This window comes from Bufo gargarizans, chromosome 2, assembly GCF_014858855.1.
Source record: "Bufo gargarizans isolate SCDJY-AF-19 chromosome 2, ASM1485885v1, whole genome shotgun sequence".
In the NCBI taxonomy this organism is placed as follows: domain Eukaryota; kingdom Metazoa; phylum Chordata; class Amphibia; order Anura; family Bufonidae; genus Bufo; species Bufo gargarizans.
Window position 1 is genome coordinate 553069416 of NC_058081.1, and position 25281 is coordinate 553094696.

At 44.0% G+C, this 25281-nt stretch overlaps 1 protein-coding gene across 6 annotated transcripts in view; it reads left to right on the forward strand.

Moving 5' to 3' along the window:
* LOC122928593 (transmembrane gamma-carboxyglutamic acid protein 2-like) overlaps positions 1-20773 on the forward strand; it is a 44793-nt gene extending 24020 nt beyond the window's left edge. For 5 of the 6 annotated variants that reach the window (XM_044281583.1, XM_044281586.1, XM_044281588.1 and 2 more), the window contains 6 exons: positions 3137-3239; positions 4396-4559; positions 11754-11802; positions 14689-14821; positions 18115-18270; positions 19329-20773. In XM_044281583.1, the coding sequence (XP_044137518.1) occupies positions 3137-3239; positions 4396-4559; positions 11754-11802; positions 14689-14821; positions 18115-18270; positions 19329-19359 (636 nt within the window). In that variant the 3' untranslated portion in view covers positions 19360-20773. Of the gene's footprint in view, positions 1-1798; positions 1959-3136; positions 3240-4395; positions 4560-11753; positions 11803-14688; positions 14822-18114; positions 18271-19328 lie in introns of those variants that run through there. The other variant, XM_044281584.1, reaches the window with a different exon arrangement.
* The last annotated feature ends 4508 nt before the right edge of the window (positions 20774-25281 follow it).

Genomic DNA, 25281 nt, shown 5'->3' on the forward strand with positions numbered 1-25281 from the left:
CACCATGCACAAACAAGTGGATGAGGTTATTTTATTTTTTTTAACCCCATCCCCATCTCCATCCCTAATTTACTTAGCATTCTGTATTAAGAATGCTATTATTTTCCTTTATAACCATGTTATAAGGGAAAATAATAAAGATCGGGTCCTCATCCCGATTGTCTCCTAGCAGCCATGCGTGAAAATCGCACCGCATCCGCACTTGCTTGCCGATGCTTGCGATTTTCACGCAGCCCCATTCACTTCTATAGGGCCTGCGTTGCGTGAAAAACGCACAATATAGAGCTTGCTGTGATTTACACGCAATGCACCAGTGATGTGTGAAAATCACTACTCATGTGCACAGCCCCATTGAAGTGAATGGGTCCCGATTCAGTGCGGGTGCAATGCGTTCACCTCACGCATTGCACCCGCACGGAATTCTTGCCTGTGTGAAAGGGGCCTTATACTTGATGCGCTGGGTCCTAGAGCGATTTGTATAGCTGCATTTGTGGATAAAAAAGTTCCTCAATCATGCGTTTTAGGCCTCATGCACACAACCGTTGTGTTTTTTGCGGTCCGCAAATCGTGGATCCGCAAAACACGGATGGCGTCCGTGCATGTTCTGCAATTTGCGGACTGTACGGACAGCCTTTTATATAACTGCCTATTCTTGTCTGCAAAGCGCAGACAAGAATAGGACATGTTATATATATTTTTTTTTTTTTTTTGCGGGGCCACGGAATGAAGCAACGGAATTGAAGTGAATGGGTCCGCATCCGAGCCGCCAAAACTGCGGGTCAGATGCAGACCAAAACAACGGCCGTGTGCATGAGGCCTTAGGCACATATACCATGTTTGTAATTTTTGGTTGTAGAGTGATGGTTCTTCTTATTCCATGCCAAATATTGCCAAATAAATCACCATGATTTACTTAATTAGAACGTCTAAGGCTACTTTCACACTCGCGTTTTGGGCGGATCAGTCACGGATCTGCAAAAACTGATCCTTTACAATAATACAACCTCATGCATCCATCATGAACGGATCCGGTTGTATTATCTGTAACAGAGCCAAGACGGATCCGTCATGAACTCCACTGAAAGTCAATGGGAGACGGATCAGTTTTCTATTGTGCCAGATTGTGTCAGAGAAAACGGATCTGTCCCCATTAACTTACATTGTGTGCCAGGACGGATCCGTTTGGCTCAGTTTCATCATGCGGACAGCAAAATGCTAAATATCTGTATCTACCTCTTTGGGATTTTTTTAAGTTTTTTATTGAATCTATATTTTTAGAAGTTTTTAATAAATTGTTGTACATGTGACTATAAGCCTGTTAGACTGATCTATTCAGCGCCAGGTGGAGAGTGCTTACCATTATATTTGTCATTTCTTAACCTAACCACCTCCCTGCGAGCCTACTGTTAAAGACCTACTTGGAAAACATTACATACAGAGCTTTAGGGTAATACTGCACCATATACGTGCCCACTGTGCTTCCCAATACTATACTGCTGCCCCCCTCTTGCCCATACCTGGTGGTGCCTGAGGCAATTGCCTCATTGATGGTGCACCCCTGGCCCATGCATTCCCATGGTAGCATACTACATTTATTTTTATGGTGAAAGGGGACACACAGCCAAGATACATTTGTGTGACTGGACCCTATTTGTTCGGTATGGAATATAGAGTTCCACTTGTATCCAAAGAGTTAAAGGGACAGCCCATCTATGACTAATACAAATACTGTATTATAAAGGAGTGTTCCTGTCTTTCTGCCAGTTAGACGTAGACAGCACATTGACCTTTTTGCTGAGGAAACCGTTCAGAGCTTTAGAGCTAGAAGAACGTTTTTATGAAGTTGATTTCCTTTCTCTCTCTTGAGCCTCTGTTCTGATGGATCTATGTTCAAGGAGCCTTGAAAATCCTGCAAGAGGACTGTTATGAGAAGGATCATTCTTCATACATTGTTACAGGTCAGAGCTTTACGCAAAGTTATCAGTTTGTGTTTCTTACAAGGTTGGGGACAATGACCTAACGTAGAGGACTGGGACACAGATAGTATTTAGGCCCCTTTCAGGAGCTGCTCGACACCACCACAATCCTTGGTGCCCTGATCAGAGTTTATATAATTCAAGTACATTTTCCACATTTTTGTATGCAGTACCTGTGCAGATAACATCCATGTCCAGGTTGTCGCCATTTGAGAAAATGGGGATAGTACAATCTGGAACGGGATCCCCTCTCTGCCGTAGCAAATGATTGTTTACTGCAGTGTAATGTAACACATGGACCTTGGTGGTCCCATCCTGGGCGTGTAGGATGGTAATTTTTCAGTTTTATGTACAAAAATGTGCTGCACCTTCCTAATTTTCTGTTTCTATTCCTTGCTATGTAAAATAACGTTCTGCTTGTTGTCAGTGAATGGAAATCTTACATTTAGACGTTTAAATTAGTCTCAGTCTTGAACTGACACAGGTGGAAGGATCATTACAAGAGAGGACACAGTTCACTCGGCATTTTGTTTCCGAGGCTGACCCCCGAATTTCTGCCATGGTTTTGCATTTTACATGCTGCGGATCTGCCGACTGATTTGGCCCCATTCAATGGAGTTGATGTGTGTGCAGACAAGGATATGTCTGTTCTTGAAGACAGATTAAGGGCTCATGCACACGAATGTATATTTCTTCCGTTGCGTTTTTTTTACAGGTCTGTATGCAGAACTATTCATTTCAATGGAGCTGGAAAAAAAAATATAGAACATGTTCTATTCTTGTCAGTTTTGCGGACAAGGACAGGCATTGTTACAAAGGATCCACATAAAAAAAAAAACGGATGCAACATGGATGTCATCCGTTTTTTTTTTTTTTGTTTGTTTGCAGACAGCAAAATACATACGGTCGTACTCTTGAGCCCTTAAGAGGATGGGAGGCAGATGCTGTGCAGAAATCCATGCAGACACTCTATTGTGTGAAATTGCCCTTCTACATCTAGAGCTCTGAACCTGTGTCAGTTGGACAGGTTGTCAGATACTTGATATAATCATTAACATTCCTGTACAGCAAAAAAAATAATCTGAAAATGAGTCATCAAACATGTATGTCGAATTTTGCTTCTGGAGACATGTTTTAAAACTGTTGCTGTTCCCCTGCAGGTCGGCACGATGCGGTGGGCAGGATGCCTCCTGCTAATTCAGGCATATATAGTGACCACTGGGACTGCTACTGATCCCCATAAGCTGAGGTCGGGAAGAGCAGGTGAGCACTTCTTAAAACTGATCATTATCCAGTATAATTATCTAAAAATAAAAAAAATCCCAAATCTTCCAAAAAATTGGGGTCATTTATCTATTGCGAGAAAGTCAAAGAAACAAGTCTGCTAATTTTGAACCTTGTTTTTATTTATTTTTATCCAAAACCAGAGCCGTTGTCCATGGATTGTGTGTGGTATTAGAGCTCAGCCCCATTCACTTCAGTGGAGCTGAGCTGAAATGGCAGACATGACCCAAGGACAGATGTGGCACTGTTTTTTTGGAATGAAGCCGCCATATATATATATTTTTTTAATCCTATAATAGTCTGTTATGTTTCCATAGACACAATGGGCCAGATTTATCATTAGCTCAAGTCAGAATAATGGAGTGAAAAAGTTGCAAATTTTTGCGCAATCGCTTAAACTGCGCAAAAATTTGCGAGTTTTCTGCTCTGCACTATACTCGCCAGTTTTCTGAAAGTGGGCGTGTTTTCTTATGTAAATGAATCTCTAGACAGATTTACTATTGGGACTATTTAAAAAGTCGCAAAAAAGTCGCAATTTCACTCCAGTGAGGACCATGCTTATCTTATGAGACTTTTTAATATAACGTGCGACTTTTTCGTAAAGATGTGCGACTTTTGTAAAGCTGCTTACTGATGGATAAACTGCTACCGTCAAACCACATTTATTACAGTCTTAAAGGGCCGATCATAAATCTGACTTGGCTAAAACTGACTTTAGCAATATGTTAAAGTGGAGTGAGCTGTCAGAGTCATGATAAATCTGGCCCAATGAATCATATCTAAACTTTCTTGGGTGTAGGTTGGTGTTTTGACCAACCAGGTAGACTTGTTCTGACCAGATGTTCAAGGTTGCCGTTGATGTATGTCTCACTGGTCTGTATAGAAGTAAACATGCATGCTAGGACAATAACTTCTAGTCAGATGGGAATGTTAGAGGAGAAATCAAGGGCGGGAGGCTGGGCATGTTCTTTACAACCTGAGTGACCCTAAAAATGAACAGGGAGTAGTATAGAAAGATCGATGAGATTAGACTCCATTGGAATAAAGTGTTTCAATACAATTATTTTATTGGGGTAATTGATTAATGCAGAAAATTGCATGTAAGATTGTCCTGAATTCTTCCATCTTCTTTTAGTGTTCTTGGAAGATGAAGATGCAAATTCCTTCATTACCCGCAAGCTGCGCTACAACAGTTGGGATTTTGAGATGTTTACTCAGGGTAACCTGGAGCGAGAATGTTACGAGGAAGTGTGTAACTACGAGGAGGCACGGGAGTGCTTTGAAGACGATGATAAAACAGTAAGTACACCTATTCCCCATGTCTTGTAAGGATGTGGTTGTATGAGATTAGAGAAAGGATTGGCACCAGTCTTTGGTGTTATATTCCCCAAAATATGGACTTTTTCCCATTTTTGATTATTATGTATTTGCATTGCTCTAAGTCAGTGATAGGCAACCTGCAGCTCTCCAGCTGTTGCAAAACTACAACTCCCACCATGCCCTGCTGTAGGCTGAAAGCTGTAGGCCAGGGGTGTCAAACTCAAATTCATCGGGGGCCACATCAGCAGTTTGGTCACCGTCAAAGGGCCGGTTGTATCGGACTTATGGGGGATCTGTGGGTGACACTTATGGGGGATCTGTGGGGATCTGTGGGTGACACTTATGGGGGATCTGTGGGTACTTACAACTACAAGCGCTCGCCGCTCGGTAGGCAGGAGGGAGGAGGCAGGCCGGGAGGACAGGCGCTGACAGCGTGAGTCATACGTCATGCGCACACGCCGCCTGCTTCATTCATAAAGTGGGCGGCGCAGGCGCGTGACGTATGACTCACACTGCCAGCGCCCAGCCTGCCTCCTCCCTCCTCCCTCCTCTCAGTCTCGGCGAGCGCTTGTAGTTTTATTATCACTTCCTGCAGGGGCCGCCTGCAGGAAGTGATAATAAAAGGTGAAGGCTGGCGGCCGGCGGCGGGCCACATGACAAGGTCTGGCGGGCCGGATTCGACCCGCGGGCCTTGTGTTTGACACCCGTGCTGTAGGCAGTCTTTGCATGCTGGGAGTTTTAGTTCTGCAACAGGTGGAGAGCCGCAGTTTGCCTATCACTGCTCTAAGTAATCGTTTTCTTTTATAATAGTGAACTAAAGGCTACAGATTGTCTTTACCGATCCTTTTGCTTCATGCAGACCGCACTTTTCCAATGCTTAGGTTTAATTGCCCTTTGTGCTGGTTTCTTAATTGAGGGAAGTCCATACTTCTACTATTAGGTCCTATAGGGGTCGGGACTCCAATGGAATTAAAAAGGCTTTCCAGTATAGTGCAAAATTTGCCCAAATGGGGAAATATCATAACATAAACAACGCATTATTCACATAGTAAATCACCCTACTGTTCCAGTGGTCTGGTCTGTTAACTGCAGTGATGATGTATCCTGTACAGCACTTGACCACTGCAGCTTTCCACTGAGGCCAGTGATAGGCTGCAGCGGTCATATGCTTTAGATGTTATGTCATTGCTGCAACCGTGTAAACTGACTGGTCAGGAGCAACGGTGTGGCAACACTGGAACAGTAGAGGCATTTACTAGGTGAGTACTGCATCTTTTATTATTTATTATTTCATGCCCTTATTCCAGCCCCTCTGGTTTGGCTGACGTTCCAGAGCAGTGGGGTACCGGCTGTGTAATACACCTTACACCTGGCTGCAACTACTAATCATTTAACCCCTCAAATGCTGCAGTCAATAACGACTGCAGAATCTGAGCAGTTAGTCGTGGGAGGGGGATACCCCTGACCTCTGATCTACACCACCACAGCAAAGGCCTCATGCACACGGCCGTGTTCCGCGGCCGAGAGCGGACCGTGGAAACCCGGCCGGGATTCCTCCTGACAGCATGAGCGCACGGCGTCATTGGTTGCTATGACGCCGTGCGCTTCACGCAGCCGCTCCTGTACAGTAATACACTCTACTAGTGTATTATTGTACAGCAGCGGCTGCATGAAGCGCACGGCGTCATAGCAACCAATGACGCCATGTGCTCATGCTGTCAGGAGGAATACCAGGCTGGGTTTCCACGGTCCGCTCTCGGCCGCGGAACACGGCAGTGTGCATGAGGCCAAAGTCATGGGATGCTGATTGGTTAATATAGCAACCTGGGGCCATATGAAGGCTCCTTGGCCCGCCATAGTAAACTGCTTAAGGCAGGGCTTAATGGGAAGTACTGAGAAATCCTATAAACTGTAAAGCCTCATGCAGATGTCCTTGGAACACGGTCTGTGAAATACCGGACTGGCATTGCAGGAGCGTGTGGCGTCATAGCAACCAATGACTCTGTGCTCTCCTGCTCTCAGCAGGATGCCAGGCCGGGATACCACGGACCGCTCACGTCCGTGTTCCACGGTCGTGTGCATTCGGCCTTAGAGTTCTGATTGGGCAAGAACACACAGCATTGTAAATTAATGATTTATAATGCTGTGTGTTCCTACCCAATCTCAACTCTAATAATTTGTACAGTTGGCGTTATGCGAGTATAAATCATTAGAGCTAAGATCAGACAGAAACACACAGCATTATAAATCATTTTAATGGCATGGATCCATGTCATAGGAACAGCATTCACGGATCGCATTTCTTGCGCTGAATACGCCTGTGTGAAATTGGCCAATATTTCATTCACCATTTTCTACACCTGTTTTAGGCTAGTTTCACACTAGCGGCAAGGAACTCCAGCAGGCTGTTCCGGCGGATGAACAACCTGTCGGATCCGTGCTGCCGCTAGTGTACGCGTGCCCCCGGACTATCCTTCCGGCCCCATTGACTATAATGGGGACGGGCCGGAGTTCCAGCAGCAGCACGGCAAACATGCCGAGAGGCAGCCGGAGTTAAAGTACGACATGTCATAATTTTACTCCGCCCGCCTCTCGGCATGTTTGCCGTGCTTCCGCCGACGCTCCAGCCCGCCCCTATTATAGTCAATGGGGCCGGAGTGGTAGTCCAGGGGCACGCATGCACTAGCGGCAGCACGGATCCTACAGGCTGTTCACCCGCCGGAACAGCCTGTCGGAGTTCCTTGCCGCTAGTGTGAAAGTACCCTTAGGCCTCATGCACACGACCGTTGTTTTGGTCCGCATCCGAGCCACCGTTTTTGCGGCTCGGATGCGGACCCATTCACTTTAATGGGGCCGCAAAAGATGCGGACAGCACGCCGTGTGCTGTCTGCATCCGTTGCACGATTCCGTGGCCCCGCAAAAAATATATAGCATGTCCTATTCTTGTCCGTTTTGCGGACAAGAATAGGCATGTCTACAATGGGCCGCCCGTTCTGTTCCGCAAATTGCGGAAGGCACACGGACGGCTTCCGTTTTATGCGGATCCGCGGTTTGCGGACCGCAAAAAACAGCACTGTCGTGTGCATGTAGGCTTAGGCATAGAAAATGGTCTAAATGTAATCTGGCTTACATTTAGACTGGCACTGGATGCGCCGAACTTATGTAGAGACCAACACCTCTTCATAACTTCAGCAGATCCACTGCCAGATATAGGGGTTATTAAGACTGGCGTCAAAAAACGCGGGTCTTCATAAATGACTCCTATAGACTTTATTATTTTCCTTTTTTGTGCAAAATTGTGTGTTCACCCATCTTTTTGCTGCCCCAGATGTAAGACTTTATTTTTATCAATGTTGGAATGTAAGGTCAATTTTACTATACCACGCGATCTGTGTGTTTGTATATCAGGAGAGAGATCTGTTTTCACTTCCTTATCTTATTACGGTAATAAAAATAAAAAAACTTGTTAGGGAGATTATTTTTGGCAAGACTTCTTAATGTTAGAAAGTCATCCCAACCTATAACATGCTCTTCAAGGCGTCGCTTTTCTCCTTCTCTCCCTCTCTTTGTCTTATCCCCCTGGGGGGACTGAGTTTTGAATGTTAACAGGGTTGATAATTAAAGAAATTCAATTGCATTTGAAATGCAAATTAAATAAAAAATGCAACATGGTAAGGATACATTCAGGCGACCATGGTGTTTTGTGGTCCGCAAATTATGGATATCAGCCTGTGTCCGTTCCGCAATTTGCAGACCGCACATGGCCGGCACTATGATAGAAATGACTATTCTTGTCTGCAATTGCGCGGAATGGAACTACGGATGTGGACAGCACATTGTGTGCTGTCTGCATCTTTTGCGACCCCGTTGAAATTAATGGGTCCGCACCCTTTCCGCATAATTGCGGAACAGATATGGATCCATTCATACGGTCATGTGAATGAGCCCTAAATGTAACATTCAGGCCTCTTGCACACAAACTTTTTTTTTCTGTTTTACAATCCGTTTTTTGCATTCGGTATACGAAACCCTTAATTTCAATTTATTCGCAAAAATACAGAAGGTACTCTGTATGCCTTCCATTTCCGTATTAAAGTTTTTCCGTTCCGTTCAAAGATAGAACATGTCCTATTATTGTCCGCATAATGGACAAGGATAGTAGTGTTCTATCAGGGGCCAGCTGTTCTTTTCCGCAAAAAACAAAATGCACGCGGACGTCATCCGTATTTTTTGCGGACCGCAAAATGCTGAAAAAGCCATACGGTCGTGTGCAATAGGCCTTACTACTAACATCCAAGAACTTTTTTAAAGCACGAACCCACATTTTTGGACAGATTTCCTTTGGAATTCATTAGTGCCATACTTGTGACGATTATAGTTATAGATAACCCCCTGTCCATATGACCTAATAGAGCATATGAGGTTATAGAAGGGGGTCCCAGCTTGGTACCCCCTCTATTAAGTTGTGTCTGTATTGTGTTGTCCAGCTTTGAGACATTTTTAACTTTGGACAACAGCATGTTGTACCTTTTTGGAAAAACTGAGACTCACCTGCAGCTCCGTTCCGGCTCTCCAACAGTCCCCGTCCTGTAAACAGTCGGATGGATGGGGTCACATGCACTACTGTGGCAAATTACTGGACTCAACAGGGAAGGGGCACCAGGTGGCACGTCACTACTGGGTCATGTGTCACTTTATAACACATCATTGGAGATGCCAGTCATTGGCTGTAAAAATGGGAGCCAGGGAGTCAGAATGGGGTGGCAGGGAGCAAGTGAGCATGATTGTTTTCAATCTGCTGCCCACAATTAAAATGTTCCAAAGGCGGACAACCTCTTTAAAGGAAACCAGTCAGAGAAGGTGGCGTATTGTAGGGACAGGCACTGACTTACTTGCGTACTTCCATGTTAGACTCTATCGGAAGCAAGGATTTGCCGCAGGAAGGATATGGCTCCCAGCTGCTGATGGACAGGTTTTTCCCTATGCACAGTAATAGTGGAAAAAAAGTCAGTGTCTGGAGGGCAGGGGAAGGTGGGGGAAGCCCACATATCATTGGACTCTTTGCTGGTAACATGCTGCACAGTTTAAGGGGGTTATCCCATGACTAATGTAAATATGTAAAACATGAAAATCATATAGTACATGACAATCTCTTTCTAACAAAGCTAGAACCAGCCCTTTACCTCACATGGATCCAGAGATATTTCCATTCATTGCTCCAATTGCTCTGCTAGATTTATTTCAAGCTGGCAGCTCAGGGGGCGAGTCCTTTCTCAGGGGGTGTGTCCTTTCTACTGCACCTGGTGGTAGTTGAAGGATTGGACGGAGCATGTGCTTCCATCTCAGTGAGCAGTACAGAAAAATTAGAAAAAGAGCAAACAGCAGGTGGCGCCGTACAGATAGATTTTATTGAATAACTTAATGGATACACTACATTTTTAATTACATGCAATTACAAAAGTATTCAGATCCAGGTGCCGGTTTGAAAAATATAGAATATTTTTTTGTGGAACAAACTCTTTAAGCATTGTATAGAGAACACTGTTGATACATGACCCCAGAGTGTGACAGAATGACGTAAATGTGTAGGGACTGATATGTAGATTGGGAATTATCCGCAGGAATATTTCGAATGGGTGCTGGCTCTGTATGTCCTGCTCAGCGGGGATATCCATAGTGGCTGAAGCTACCATCAATGACACATTTAAAAGACAGAAAATAATCCTATGTTGTGTGACATCATTGATTTCCTCGATCCTGACAAGCCCTCTGTACCGTGGCTTAGTTTTTCCTTTTAATCAGCTATGGTATGCAGTGGAAGGCATAAGCTGGAGAGACCGGCTCCTGTGCAGTCACGTAATCCAGTCCCATTAATGATGGAGTGCTGAACGCAAGGTGATTGACAGTTCTGGCAGTGCGGTTGCCATGGATACTTGAGAGCTGATTGAACTGTGTCGGCAGTGATTTGCTGCCAGATGGCTATTCCTACCAAAACCCTTTTGCAGAGCTCTAAAGAAGGGGGGAAGCATTGCCTGTATGGGGGTATAATGATGGCAGATGATGCAGTGTAGAACAAGGATATATTATTTTATTTTTTTTGTTTTGTTTTTCTCCTCCAAATTCTTACATAAAAATATAAAAAACTAGAAAAATAAGTAAAATCAACACAATATGACCAAATTCTGCTTTAGGAGTGCAAAACTGGTTAGAATTTCAACAGAATAGATTGTAAGCTCTTGCGGGCAGGGAAGTCCTTCCGTTTTTTTATTTTTTTTTATTTTTTTATTGTTGACTTGTTTGTTGCTGGGTCATATGGTTTTGTTTGTATATGAACCCTCTGATTGTAAAGCGCTGCAGAATATGTTGGTGCTATATAAATAAAGCTGATTATAATAATTTTATTGGTTGCCTTGTATGCGTTATCACCCACTGCAGGCGTCTTTTATGCACAGTGCCTGCTATGCTGACTGTAATGCATTATATATTATATTGCATGCTGTATGACTAAGGATTTGACATTGCTTGCTTCTTTGCTTTGATTGATAAATGGCTCCCGACTGCGGGGGTTGTCTCATGTTTGCCTTCGCTGCACCAGTAAAAGTAAACCCAGAAATACAATTCTATTTCATTTTTTCATTAGTGTTCAAGGATAGACAGGCTTTACATTCTTTTAGGTATTTGTTATATGAATTCCTGATGTGATTTATTGAAAATAATTTTTGTGACCTTTTCAATACCATGAGCAAGACCATTTTTCATTCTGCAGAAACATCATGCGCCCTCTAGTGGCGATTCATCAGAAGGCACTTAAAGCCAATGGATCTGTGGTGTGTAAAAAGTGAATTAGGTTGAGCAGGGAGTTAATGGTGGAGATTTGTCGTATATAAAGTGCTATCACTGTAGGATCCGGGGGCTGGCTATATACGGTACCATACCTGCTGCAGAAGAAAGACATTCACATGAATTGCTCAGCATGTAATACGTGGACAAACCTCTTCCACCAGAGTAGGAACTGCTCTTATTTGGTGGCTACTGGTGTTGGGTCAGCGTGTATCTCCTACAGGTTCCCTTCACATGGTCAAACCAGTGTATCTGACACGGCTTAAATATCTATTTCTACATATTAAACATGTAATGCTGATATTTTCTTCTATGTATCTTTGTCTATTTCAGAAAAACTTTTGGAAAAGCTATGCACACAATGGACAGGGAGGGAGCTCGGGTAAGTGGTCAGGGTTTTACAGTAAGACATTATGGGGCTAGTCCAGATTTCTATAGTTGCCAATAGTCCTGAATTTGTAGGGCCGTCCCTAATTTTTAGAGACAGTCCCTGCAAATTTCAGTCTGTCCTGGGCGGAAGATGGGCAGGGCTTATGTAAACCCCCTGTGTAGGTTTAGGAGCTTGGGGCCTATTCGTCCTGAATTTACAAACCACAAAGTGGGTAAGTAGGGATTTCTACTTAGTAATTTACTGAAATTTAGTAGCTTTAATACATGGCTCAGTTCTCTATGACCTGAGTGGGAGGTACATTTCCGTGGGACTCTCCCTCGGTGCCATACACCACCTCCGTATACACCAGGCCTAATGCAATTTGGAAGATTTGATGAGCTAAATACACCAAAATGAATTGTGTTTTTAAAGGGCATCTGTCAGCAGATTTGTACCTGTGACACTAGCTGACCTGTTACAAGTGCACTTGGCAGCTGAAGGCATCTGTGTTGGTCCCATGTTCATATCTGCCCGCATTGATGAGAAAAATGAAGTTTTAATATATGCAAATAAGCCGTTAGGAGCAACAAGGGCATTTCCCTTGCACCTGGCGGCTCTGCTCTCTCTTCAACTGCCGTGCCCTCTCCTCTTTGATTGACAGGCCCAGGCAAGTGTGATCACACCTGGCCCTGACTTCTCCTAAAGTCAAAATGGAGAGGGCACAGCAGTTGAAGAGGGAGCAACACCACCTCCGTTGCTCTTAGAGGCTAATTTGCACATATTAAAACTTCATTTTTCTCACTTTACGCTTCTATTGGGTAGGATTAGGAAATCTGCACAAGTGTAACTACTTTGCTAGGACTGTTATTTTAATCCTTACAAAATCACTGTTGAGTCTGTGGCTATACCTTCTGCTTTGAAATCAGTGTAATAAAACTTACATGTGTGCATAATGGTTCCTTGTCTACACAGTTTTATAATTGTAGAGCATCTGTATGAGCTCCAGAGCTGTGCTTCCTATTGTAATTTATACAGGCAGCCATTATAGCGTTTTTTGAGTTGGAACGAGCCTTAGCCGAGGATTCCATATGCAACGGGCGCCTCCCCCTAGGGCCCTGTATAATGCGACCTAGACGTAAGAAATGCCGAGTGGTGTAGTGCTGCCTAAAATGTCCCTTTATGTGTGTCACGGTGCTCCTACCTGGATACGGCTGGACTTTGAAAGATAAATTGAGCCCAGATCTTGTGATGAAGTTCAATGGCAGCTTTACTTGAATAAATGTTCATCATAAACAATCTTCAAGCTTAAGGGTACTATTACACTAGCGGCAAGGAACTCTGGCAGGCTGTTCCGGCGGGTGAACAGCCTGTCAGATCTGTGCTGCCGCTAGTGCACGTGTGCCCCAGTACTACGACTCCGGCCCATTGACTGTAATAGGGGCGGGGTGGAGTTCCTGCGGCAGCACGGCAAGCATGCCGAGAGGCGGCCGGAATAAAAGTATGACATGTACTTTGGCAGGCAAACTCCACTCTGCTATATCTGTTTCTCTATGCTCTGCTGTACTGACAGGCTGGCTGTATAACTCAGCTTCTTCTTGATGCTGCACTTCACTTTCTGTGGTATGTCTCTAGATTAGGCCAGGGTACTATGCTCCTGGCTTCTGAGGCTTCAAGCTTTCTGCCTCCATGGCCAGCAGAGATGAGGGTGCTCTGGCTGCCTTGGGCACGTCCAGCAGAGACGTGCTCTGCACACCTTCCCCAAGCAGGGGGTAAGCTAGACTAAACTAGAATTGATCCCCACCCTTCCTGCAGGAAGTGGGACTAGACATGGGAGGTAAGAATAGAATGGAAAGCTCTATTCTACCTAACTGTAGCTCTGCCATGTTTGCTGCCACCTGCTGGTGAACCCGGCACATTACATGAAATAAACAGTTGCAAACATTAGAAAAGCACATGGTGGAGAACTTGGAATAAAAATATAAGGTGACATTATATTAGCCCATTAGAGACAGTATCGGGGTGAAGAAGTGGTAATGCCACTCTGAGGTGTTACACGTACAGCATAGTGGCCCAGTAGTTAGCATTGTTGTCTTTCAGTGTCGGGGTCCTAAGTTTGAATCTGACAAAGATCAACATCTGCATGGAGTTTGTATGTTCTCCTTGTGTGTGGGTTACTGCCGGCCCGGGTACTCTGGTTTCCTCCCACACTCCAGAAACATATTGATAAGTAAATTTGGAATTTAGCTTGTGAGCCCCAGACAGGGACTGATATAAGTGATGGCAATCTCTGTGCATTGCTGTGGAATAGGTGAGCGCATTACATTAGATGATCTGCCAGGCCTGGTAACCAGCTGCTTTGGCAAACCAAAGTCATTTCAATGGAAGAGGCAGACAGGAAAAGATTGAAAGTAACATTAGGCTGGTGATTAGGTGATTTGGTACATTCTCATGAAGATTTCTGGGACAGTAGTACCTGATCTACAACCTATGCCACTAGTTACTTGAAAGATAGAAGCCGTAGAGACTGCTCTTGCAGTTTTCATGGCATAAAACCATTTGGCACTTAAGTCCATTGCAGAAATTGTACCCAATGAAGCGTCATAGTCTGATCTCAATAGAATACCAGACTGATGTATGAGGAGGCTTGTCCTATATAGCGCCAACATATACTGCGGTGCTGACAGAGGATGTAGCCTTTTATGCTTGTAATGACTTATATCATGGCTTCCACATCATATAGTCCTTCCTCACATGTGGTTATATCTGTTCTATATTTACAAGTCGGGGTACAGTATATGGTTTCACACATACTCATTGTACTGTATACTTGTAGAGGATGTGGGCGATGGTTGATTTGAATGGCCTAATTTCTAAATTTATTTATTTCTGTACCTGCAGGAAACTCCCCTGCTTTAGATATTGCCGGACTGGTTGCAGGACTGGTGGGAGGGTTCGTATTGCTAGTAATGATAGGCGTTCTTATCATGTACTGTGTGCGATACAGAGCCAAGGAGCGGGCAAGACATGGGAGGTAAGTGAGCACTATAAGGAAGTTGCCTGCTACTCATAACTTCATATGGTATACTAAGCTAATAGACAACCCTCCTCCAGCTCAACCACCTCTGTGATAGCCTGCTAGCACAAACGTGAACCCTCTGCAGCTCTCTGCTATATCCTATATACTACAACATTTCAAGAAAGGAATATTCAATCAAACAGATCTTTACAAAACTATTTTTTTCCTTGGTTATGGACTACCTGGTTCTCTAAAGCCCCCACACCATTCTATATCCACTACAGTTGTTAGACATCTGCCCGAGCATTCAGGGAGCCAAATGTTGGGTCCCCTTTTGTCAGAGACTTCTGGGGAACCAGGAGAGAAGAAGAGTACAGAAGGTTGTACATCGAAAAAAGGTAACATCACGGCTGCTGCTGCCTCTATTGGTGATTGATCAAGTGTAGTGTCGAGTGACCTTCTGTTTTCCAGTTTGGCGTACAAGGTTTGGGTTCGGGATATCTAAGAATTCTGTTATGGATTCCGCTACCACAGACCATAACTTGTAGTCCGTGGTAGCGGAATCCATAATGGATTTCTTAGATAACCCGAACCTTGTATGCTGAACTTGGAAACAAAAGTTCACTTATCCCTAATCAAGTGATCGTTGGGATGCCAGTAGAAAAAGGACCTCTAACAGTGATAACCATGGTAGTTTCTGCCCTTTAACAGATTTACAAACAAAATTAGAAATAAATGAAATCAATAATTGCACAAAAAATAACCTACTCCAAAAAATGTTGCTCCCTGCCACTCACTGTCATACCGCTAGTCAAGACCCGACGCCCCTAAATTGGATAGGCAATGCATGAAAAATCAGACAATGATGAATCCTAATAAAATGTTTATTTTAGGCTAAAAAGGGTATTATTTTCACTTTCATATTTTTAAGCCTAAAATAGTACCATAAATAGTGTTTATAAAAATAAGAAGAAAAACCTGCATTGTTCAATAAAAGCAAACAAAATACACAAAAGTCATGTTTTTAGCCCAACAAAGACTACTTTAACACTAGTTTTTCTGATTGAAAAACTGTTCCACGTATTAAAAATTTTTTTTTAATAATAATGCTTGAGTGTATTTTTTTCTTAGAACACTATTATTGTGCTATTCCTCCCAATAATGTATGAGTAAATAGACAAATGAGTGTTAAGCGAGAATTCCACGCGGGTGCAATGCGTGAGGTGAACGCATTGCACCCGCACTGAATCCGGACACATTCACTTCAATAGGTCTGTGCACATGAGCAGTAATTTTCACGCATCACTTGTGCGTTGCGTGAAAATCACAGCAAACTCTATATTGTGCGTTTTTCACGCAACGCAGGCCCCATAGAAGTGAAGGGGGCTGCGGGAAAATCGTAAGCAAGTGCGGATGCGATGTGATTTCCACGCATGGTTGCTAGGTGACGATCGGGATGGGGACCTGATCTTTATTATTTTCCCTTATAACATGGTTATAAGGGAAAATAATAGCATTAGGGATGGAGGGGTTAAAAAAAAAGAAAATAAATTAAACTCACCTCATCCACTTGTTCGCGCAGCCCGGCTTCTCTTCTGTCTTCTTCTTTGAGGACCTGTGAGAAAAGGACCTTTGGTGACGTCACTGCGCTCATCACATGGTCCACCACCATGGTGATGGACCATGTGATGAGCGCAGTGACGTCACCAAAGGTCCTTACTACTGCCTAAAAATTGTGCAACTTTTGAATGCATAGTGTGAATGGTATTTATTTATTTTTGTAAGCTATAAAAAAAAAAAGCTTGGGCCACTGCAAAGGATAATTCTCATCTCATCTTCAACCGCTTGGAAAAAATGCTTTTTTTTATGAAAAATAAGAAAAAAATGAAACTATTTAACAACATGAACTATAACATTTCTATGCATTTATCCTGCATGGTGAAACAAACAAAAAAAAGAGTTCTGGTTCATCTTTCCTTAAAAAAAAAAAAAAAAAAAAAAAATGTATAAAAAGTGAAATCCAAAAAGTCTTATAAACAATAAAATGATGCCAATGAAAACCAGAGTTTGCCCGGTAAAAAACACAAGACCTCACACAGCATTGTCAACTGAAAAATGTGCACAAACCCAGACCACAAGAAGACAAACCATGGTGGAATTGCTGTTTTTTTTCACCCCCTCCCCAGAGGGAGTACAAATCACGTACAGCAACATATTGTGCACAACTGAGAAAATAGCTCAAATAAATGAAAAATACAGGAAAGCGACCAAATAATATAAACCATTCCTATAGATTGCAGCATGAAAATGAATGTTTTCTATACATTAGATGTACACCAAAATGGTGGCATTAAAATATAAAACTTGTCCCACACAAAAAAAAACATCCCACGTACGGCTACGTCAGTGGAAAAATTATGACTGTTGAAATGCAGGGATGAAAATGCTAAAAACAAAAATGCAGGGGGAGATTTATCAAACTGGTGTAAAGTAGAACTGGCTTAGTTTCCTATAGCAACCAATCAGATTCCTCCTTTAATTTTCCAAAGGAGCTGTAAAAAAATGAAAGGAGGAATCTGGTTGCTATGGGCGACTAGGCCAGTTCTACTTTACACCAGTTTGATAGATCTCCGCACAGTGTCTACCCATTAAAGGAAATGTGTCATCAAACATTTTATCTGCCAGTTAAAACCAGATAGCAGCACATCTTTTTTTGTAAACTCTTTATTTTTATTTTACAGATTTATGTATTCTATTTTCTGAACATGATTATGCGGGCGGCCATCTTGCCTGATCTGTTTTTAACAGAATTTAGACAGCATTAAGAAAATTGCTTTACGGCACCCCAACAGTACACAATGGTCAGGAGGGGACCTCACTGACTTCTATGGTAGAGTTTTCTAGGCATGCTCTGTGCCCTGTGCAGAGGTCATTGTACAAAGAAAGAATAGATAAGCTCTGACAATCACCTATTGTGAAGGGTGGATCCTGTCTTATCTCTAGAAAGAGGTGATATCATTACAGGCAGGATTAGAATGACAGATAAGCAGGTAACTACAGTAAAGTGTATTAGGCTTAGTGGCCAGTACGAAAACTGCAGGATTTAATGTTTTTTAAATCTAGGTATTGACATGGAAAATTTTAAAATGACCATTAAAAATTATTTAAAAATGTGATTTAAACAATAGGTAATTTTCTGATGACACAACTCCTTTTTAAGGGGTAACGTTTTACACCAGCTTTTGTAAAAAATAAAATCTTAATTCATATTGTTTGATAGTCTCATTCAATTCTACTTTTGTTTTCAGGCCTCCCGTACACCTCACTAGTAATACTCCGCTTCCTGAAGCACTTCCTCTGAACCAACCGCCATTACCTGATCCCACCGCCCCAGGGCTGCCATCCTATGAAGAGGCATTGGAGGCATCGGGCACATATGATGCTCCCCCTCCACCTTATCACAGGTATTTAAACTCATGGTAAACTTCAGTGTTGCATGGCATCCCACCAGCTGCCCTGTTTTACATACTACTTCACCAGGATTTATGCTAAAGGGGTTGTCCAGTTTATGGTAACTTTTAGAAAGGTAGCAGCAGTCCGTTTACTAATAGGCTGTGATCAGAGCATGTCCATTGCTGTGTACTTCTGTGCAGCATTGGACCACTTGTGCTGACAGCCGGTTCCTGTGTAAGCATAATGATCCTTCCCCCAACATGGCAACTGACGTCCATCAACAACCCGTAGGTTGCACCTTCCCGTCCATCAACAACCTACTGGTTGCCCATGCCACACACACTGTTATTCTGTGGAGGCCGCTGATGCACCGGTCTATCACCAGCCATGTCAGGGGAAGGGTCGTTATGTTTACAGAAGAACAAGCTTGTCAGCACAAGGGGTCCGATGCTGCACATATGTGGACAGCAATGGACATGCTCCGATCACAGCCTATTCGTAAACTGCTTCCAGCACCTTTCTAAAAGTTTCCATAAACTGGCCAACCCCTTTAACTTTTCAGCTCCGTCTCACTTGTATAGGAGATATGGAAACAGTATAGGACGGGTAACTCAGCCATTTCCGTAGTCCCGACCACCCCTGACCATCGTACTTAGGCCTCATGCACACGACCGTTGTTTTGGTCTGCATCCGAGCTGCAGTGTTTGCGGCTTGGAAGCGGACCCATTCACTTCAATGGGGCCGCAAAAGATGCGGACAGCACTCTGTGTGCTTTCTGCATCCGTTGCTCCGTTCCGTGGTCCGCAAAAAAATAAAAATATAACCTGTCCTATTTTTGGCCGTTTTGCGGACAAGAATAGGCAGTTATATTAATGGCTGTCCGTGCCGTTCCGCAAATTGTGGAACGCACACGAATGCCATCCGCAATTTGCGGACCGCAAAACACACAACGGCCATGTGCATGAGGCAGGAGAAGTTCAGGGGGCCTGTTCTGAGACGGAAGGAATACGCCTTCAGCTTTCAATATCTAGTATATTATTTACTCATTTTGCTATTTCTTCTTACACAGAGGTTCAGCCAGATCAAATCAACCCAGCTGAGGTTTCAGAGTCAACATGATGCCTTATTTTTTTGTCTCTGTATGAATGGTGTGTGATTTCAGAGGAGGACTTTTTTTGGGGGAGCAAAATACTTTATCCAGGGATTTTATTAACACTACTGAAATAAACCGTTACCAAAGAGAAGACCACTGAACCGGCATGGAGGATTTTATTAATGTTTACGCTCTACTGGAAGAGATCGCTTTGTTCAGACCCCAGGACATGGTCGCGGTAGCTGATGTTGTAATTAACTATGAGCTTGTTATCCATTTCCCAGACACAGGACTGCTCTGCAGAAGCTGATTTACTAGAAGACGAGAATTGGTGTAATTCTGTCCCTCTCTTTGAACTGGAATATTCTGTGTAATCAATGAAAATGTAAAATTACAGGGATGTTCTATGAGGGAAGACTCTTCAGTAATGCTGACCAAAAATGCTATGAAAATTCACATTTTCCAGCAGGGATTTTTTGTGCCTGGTTGCTTACCATTTAGTTCAGATCCACTGGATATTTTAAGGGTAATTGCTATGACTACACAACAATATCCAACAGTGCTACAGACTCCTGAGGAAATTCCATTCAGTCCGTGACAACGTGACTTCACAAGTCATTCTCCGTCTCTGGAAGGCATCGGTTCTTTCTCCTCTAAGGCCTTACAGTTTACACTCAAGGCAATGCAATGTCAGCCACGTCACCAGAAAGAGGGATTTAAGACTTGATAAAAAAAAAAACATGCTGTGAATACCTATTGGGCGGCGGGATGAGTACACCGAGGCACCGCTCACTTGGGCTTTTTAAATATATAAAAGAACAGTTGACAAGATGGGATCTCTTCAACTTACGTGGAGCAGATATTTTACTTGGGTTCAGATTTGCAATGATATACTGTAGTTCTATATGTTTTTTTTCCCGCAGAAATATTGGTATGAGTAAGTTACTCCATTCCTGAAAGGCATAGTAAGATGGGTTGTGTGTTTCAGTGGAGGCTGCCATTTTGTTGACTGAAACTACATGGGACGCCTTAGGCAACAATGGCTGCCTCCAGAGTTCTATTAAGTTATAACCCACAATGTCAGGTTTGTTCCATTACACAAGTGTTTCTGCCGGGGGTGAACATGATATCCTTACTGGGCAGGGCAGGAGACCCACCGTTTTACGGACTGTTTCATAGGCTGACGATGTATCGGCACAGTCATGTGACACAGACTACAGGGTGGTGATTGGTCTCTGGATCTTGCTTTCATATGCCACTGAGTGCCTTTCTTAATTGTGGCATGTGGAGGGGAGGCTTTTGGAGATCAAAAATATGAACAGAATTTTTTTTTTTTTCCTTCTTGGATTAGAAACACATTTCACTGAAAAGTTGCCTTAATTAAATTTGTATTTTTAAATAAAGATAATTTGTTAAGAAGGTTTAACCTTGTGGGCTGTTATTTAAAAAAAAAAAAAAAAACGCTAATTTGGTACAAAGGCCATTTGTGTAAACATTTTATGACTTCTGGGGGAGATTTATCAAAATTGGTGCTGTGAATTGACCCGTGGCAACCAATCAGATTCATCCTTTCATTTTCTAAAGGTGCTCTGAAAAATGAAAGGTCAAATCTGATGTTACTATGGGCTATCTGTGTTCTCTTCAAGGAGCTGATCAGCAGGGGTGCTGGGTGTCGGACCCCCACCGCTCTGGTATTGATGACCTATCCCGAGCATAGGTCATCAATATGAGAAAACCTGACAACTCCTTTAATAAACTGGTCGGATCTTCCTCCAGCAGGATTTTTTTCTATTTAGGACGTGTGACACAACATTATTTAGTAAATGACCCCCATATGTAGTATACAGGCTGAAGTGTTGTGAATTTGTTATGTACCGACCTATTTCCCCAGGTCCCAGTATATCATGGGAATAAGGTGGTATGAAACTGTGATCCATTTTAAATCAGAATGTAGACGGGCACAGATATAGATGCTCCCCTGGCTTTGCTAAAGGGATTGTCCCCAAAAAAGATATATAAAATGTGTGTTGTAAAGCGAGGTTTTTAATTAGTTCCTCCCCTTTAACGTCATGAAGTTATTTAGTGATGTCTATACCTGCCACATTCCTGCAGTATGAGGTACTCAAAAGTGGGGCAAGGAGGGGCCAGGAGAGCAGAGAACACTTACGGTAGTTTTGGAACAGCTCCATTGAAGACATCATCAGGGTAAGATGTCTTGCTACCATCACTTCTCTTTGTATCATATGAGCGTCAGCCGAGTGCCATGTTGGGCGCTGGTAGATGGAATCCGCCCATTTGTTGACGACTCGCGATAATATGTATGTATGTGTGTGTGTGTGTATAAACACTCACCTAAAGAATTATTAGGAACACCATACTAATACAGTGTTGGACCCCCTTTTGCCTTCAGAACTGCCTTAATTCTACTTGGCATTGATTGAACAAGGTGCTGATAGCATTCTTTAGAAATGTTGGCCCATATTGATAGGATAGCATCTTGCAGTTGATGGAGATTTGAGGGATGCACATCCAGGGCACGAAGCTCCCGTTCCACCACATCCCAAAGATGCTCTATTGGGTTGAGATCTGGTGACTGTGGGGGCCATTTTAGTACAGCGAACTCATTGTCATGTTCAAGAAACCAATTTGAAATGATTCGAGCTTTGTGACATGGTGCATTATCCTGCTGGAAGTAGCCATCAGAGGATGGGTACATGGTGGTCATGAAGGGATGGACATGGTCAGAAACAATGCTCAGGTAGCCCGTGGCATTTAAACGATGGCCAATTGGCACTAAGGGGCCTAACGTGTGCCCAGAAACCATCCCCCACACCATTACACCACCACCACCAGCCTGCACAGTGGTAACAAGGCATGATGGATACATGTTCTCATTCTGTTTCCGCCAAATTCGGACTCTACCATTTGAATGTCTCAACAGAAATCGAGACTGATCAGACCAGGCAACATTTTTCCAGTCTTCAACAGTCCAATTTTGGTGAGCTTGTGCAAATTGTAGCCTCTTTTTCCTATTTGTAGTGGAGATGAGTGGTACCCGGTGGGGTCTTCTGCTGTTGTAGCCCATCCGCCTCAAGGTTGTGCGTGTTGTGGCTTCACAAATGCTTTGCTGCATACCTCGGTTGTAATGAGTGGTTATTTCAGTCAACGTTGCTCTTCTATCAGCTTGAATCAGTCGGCCCATTCTCCTCTGACCTCTAGCATTAACAAAGCATTTTTGCCCACAGGACTGCCGCATACGGGATGTTTTTCCCTTTTCACACCATTGTTTGTAAACCCTAGACATGGTTGTGCGTGAAAATCCCAGTAACTGAGCAGATTGTGAAATACTCAGACCGGCCCGTCTGGCACCAACAACCATGCCACGCTCAAAATTGCTTAAATCACCTTTCTTTCCCATTCTGACATTTAGTTTGGGGTTTAGGAGATTGTCTTGACCAGGAGGAGCATCAACCCTACATGCATTGAAGCAACTGCCATGTGATTGGTTGACTAGATAATCGCTTTAATGAGAAATAGAACAGGTGTTCCTAATAATTCTTTAGGTGAGTGTATATTAGTGCTGTGAAGAAAAAGTATTTGTCCCCTTACAGATTTCTTTTGGTTTTTGCACATTTGTCACACTTAAAGAGGACCTTTCATCTGTTTTACTTATAGGAGCTAAATACCTGTACTTGCTGATGCTGCCACACATTTATATATTTTTTAAACATCGCTCCTACGCCCCTTCTGAAGTTTTCACGCTCAATATGTAAATACTAAGCATTGGTACAGGGAGGAGGAGACACCAGGGTTTCTCAATGGGCATCTCCTTCTCCCTGGCTGTGCCACAATCCAATCGCTTTGGAAAAACCTCCCTGGCTGTGACGCTCTCCGATGTGATTGGATCATGGCAGTGGCGTCGCCAGAGGGGGCCACGGCCCCCCCCCCCCCCTTTATCAAGCTGTGCCCCCCCCCCCCCCAACTAAAATGTCCCCCATTCATTTTGGCACTAGTTGGTCTGTGCTGCGCACTGTGTAGGCACTAGGCAGCCCTACCGGGACATCTTCTTCACATCTGATTCTGATGATCTGATCTGACTGAGTCTTGTGCCGCCGCTGCGCCTCGTCCTGGCCCCGGCCCCAGGACCTGACCAGTTGAGTCGGACTCGGTGGCAGTGCTGTGCATAAATCAGCGCGCCGCTAGTCGAGACTAGCTGATTCTGATTCATTCAACTACTGGCAGCAGTGCAGTGCGGGCGGCGCTCCTGCTCCTCCTCCTAACCTACCGATACCGAACAGACTGGACTGAGCCTGACCTAGTGGTGACGGTGTGTAGCAGGTTAACTTAATAATAATAAGGTACAACTTGCAAGTAGTGACTGAGTGGACTGACTAAGTCTCTTTCTATTCTAACTAGAGAGATTAGATCTGACTCTGAGTCTGAGAGGAGAGATGGCTGGCGGCTGCCCCTGAATCTAACTGATTTAAAAGTTAAAGGGGTTCTGTACTTTCATTTAACTGATGATCTACTCTCTGGATAGATCATCATCTTCTGATCGGTGGGGGTCCCGGGTCAGACACCCGGGACCCCCGCCGATCAGCTGCTTGAGAAGGCACCGGCGCTCCAGTAGCACCGCGGCCTTCTCACTGTTTACCGCCGGCCCAGTGATGTCACGAGTTACAACTAGTATCAACTAGCGTGGGCGCGGCTAAGCTCCATTCAAGTGAACAGAGCTTAGCCACGCTCAGGCTAGTTAATACTAGTCGTGTCGTCAGTCAGTGGGCCGGCGGTAAGTGCTTGAGCGCCGGTGCCTTCTCAAACAGCTGATCGGCGGGGGTACCGAGTGTCTGACCCCCCCCCCCCCCCCCCCGATCAGAAGCTGATGATTTATCCAGAGGATAGATCATCAGTTAAATGAAAGTGCAGAACCCCTTTAAAGTTAATGTCAGTGCAGCCTGGATGATTACAGTGTTTACTACTTTACCGTTTAGAGAATTCATGTTCAAATGTGAGCAGTGGGGAGGGTGATCTGTGGTCTGTGGATGTCATGAGTTATTACACTGTTATAGGGGGGAGGGATCCGTGGATGTCATGACACTGTTACGGGTGGGGGGGGGAATCTGTAGATGACACGGTTATTGGGGGGGGGGGGGGGTGTCTGTGCCACTGTTAGGCTCTATTCAGACGTCCGTAACAGCGGCAATGTGCAGGTCCGCATTTTTTTTCAGGAACGGAATTGCGGACCCGGAAGTGCGGGTCCGCATTTCCGTGTCCGGCAGCACATCATGCTGCCCTATAGAAATGAATGGGTCCGCAATTCCGTTACGCAAATTTCGGATTTGTAAATGGGGCCTTATAGGGAGAGGGATCCCGGTATGACACTGATATGGGGTGGATCTGTGGATGACACATAGCATAAGATGCTATAAACGGTATGTGTCATCCACAGATCCCCAGGCAGCTAGGACATGTTGAAATCTGAGTGATTAGGGTTTTTCTTCCCTATTGCAGTTTTAGGTATTGGGTAAAGTATCGCAGCATTTCTAAGCATACTTGTGTAAATGTATCGCTGTTATAGCTGCCCCCCCTACTTTTGTCCTGGCCCCCAGTGTGCCCCTCCCCAAAATTTGAAAGCTAGAGACGCCACTGGATCGCGGCACAGCCAGGGAGAAGGAGACGCCCATTGAGAAACCCTGGCGTCTCCTCCTCCCTGTACCGATTCTCAGTATTTACATACTGAGCGTGAAAACTTCAGGAGGGCGCATCGGGGCGTAGGAGCGATGTTTAAAAAAAGGTGTGGGAGATCCTCAGACAGAACGCAGCTTTCTCACAAGTTTCATGGTTGGGGTACGCTCAAGTCAGGTCTTTCATGGGTCTCACGTTTCCTGGTGGAGCGATAGGTCAGTTGACAGACTTTGACAAACTTTAC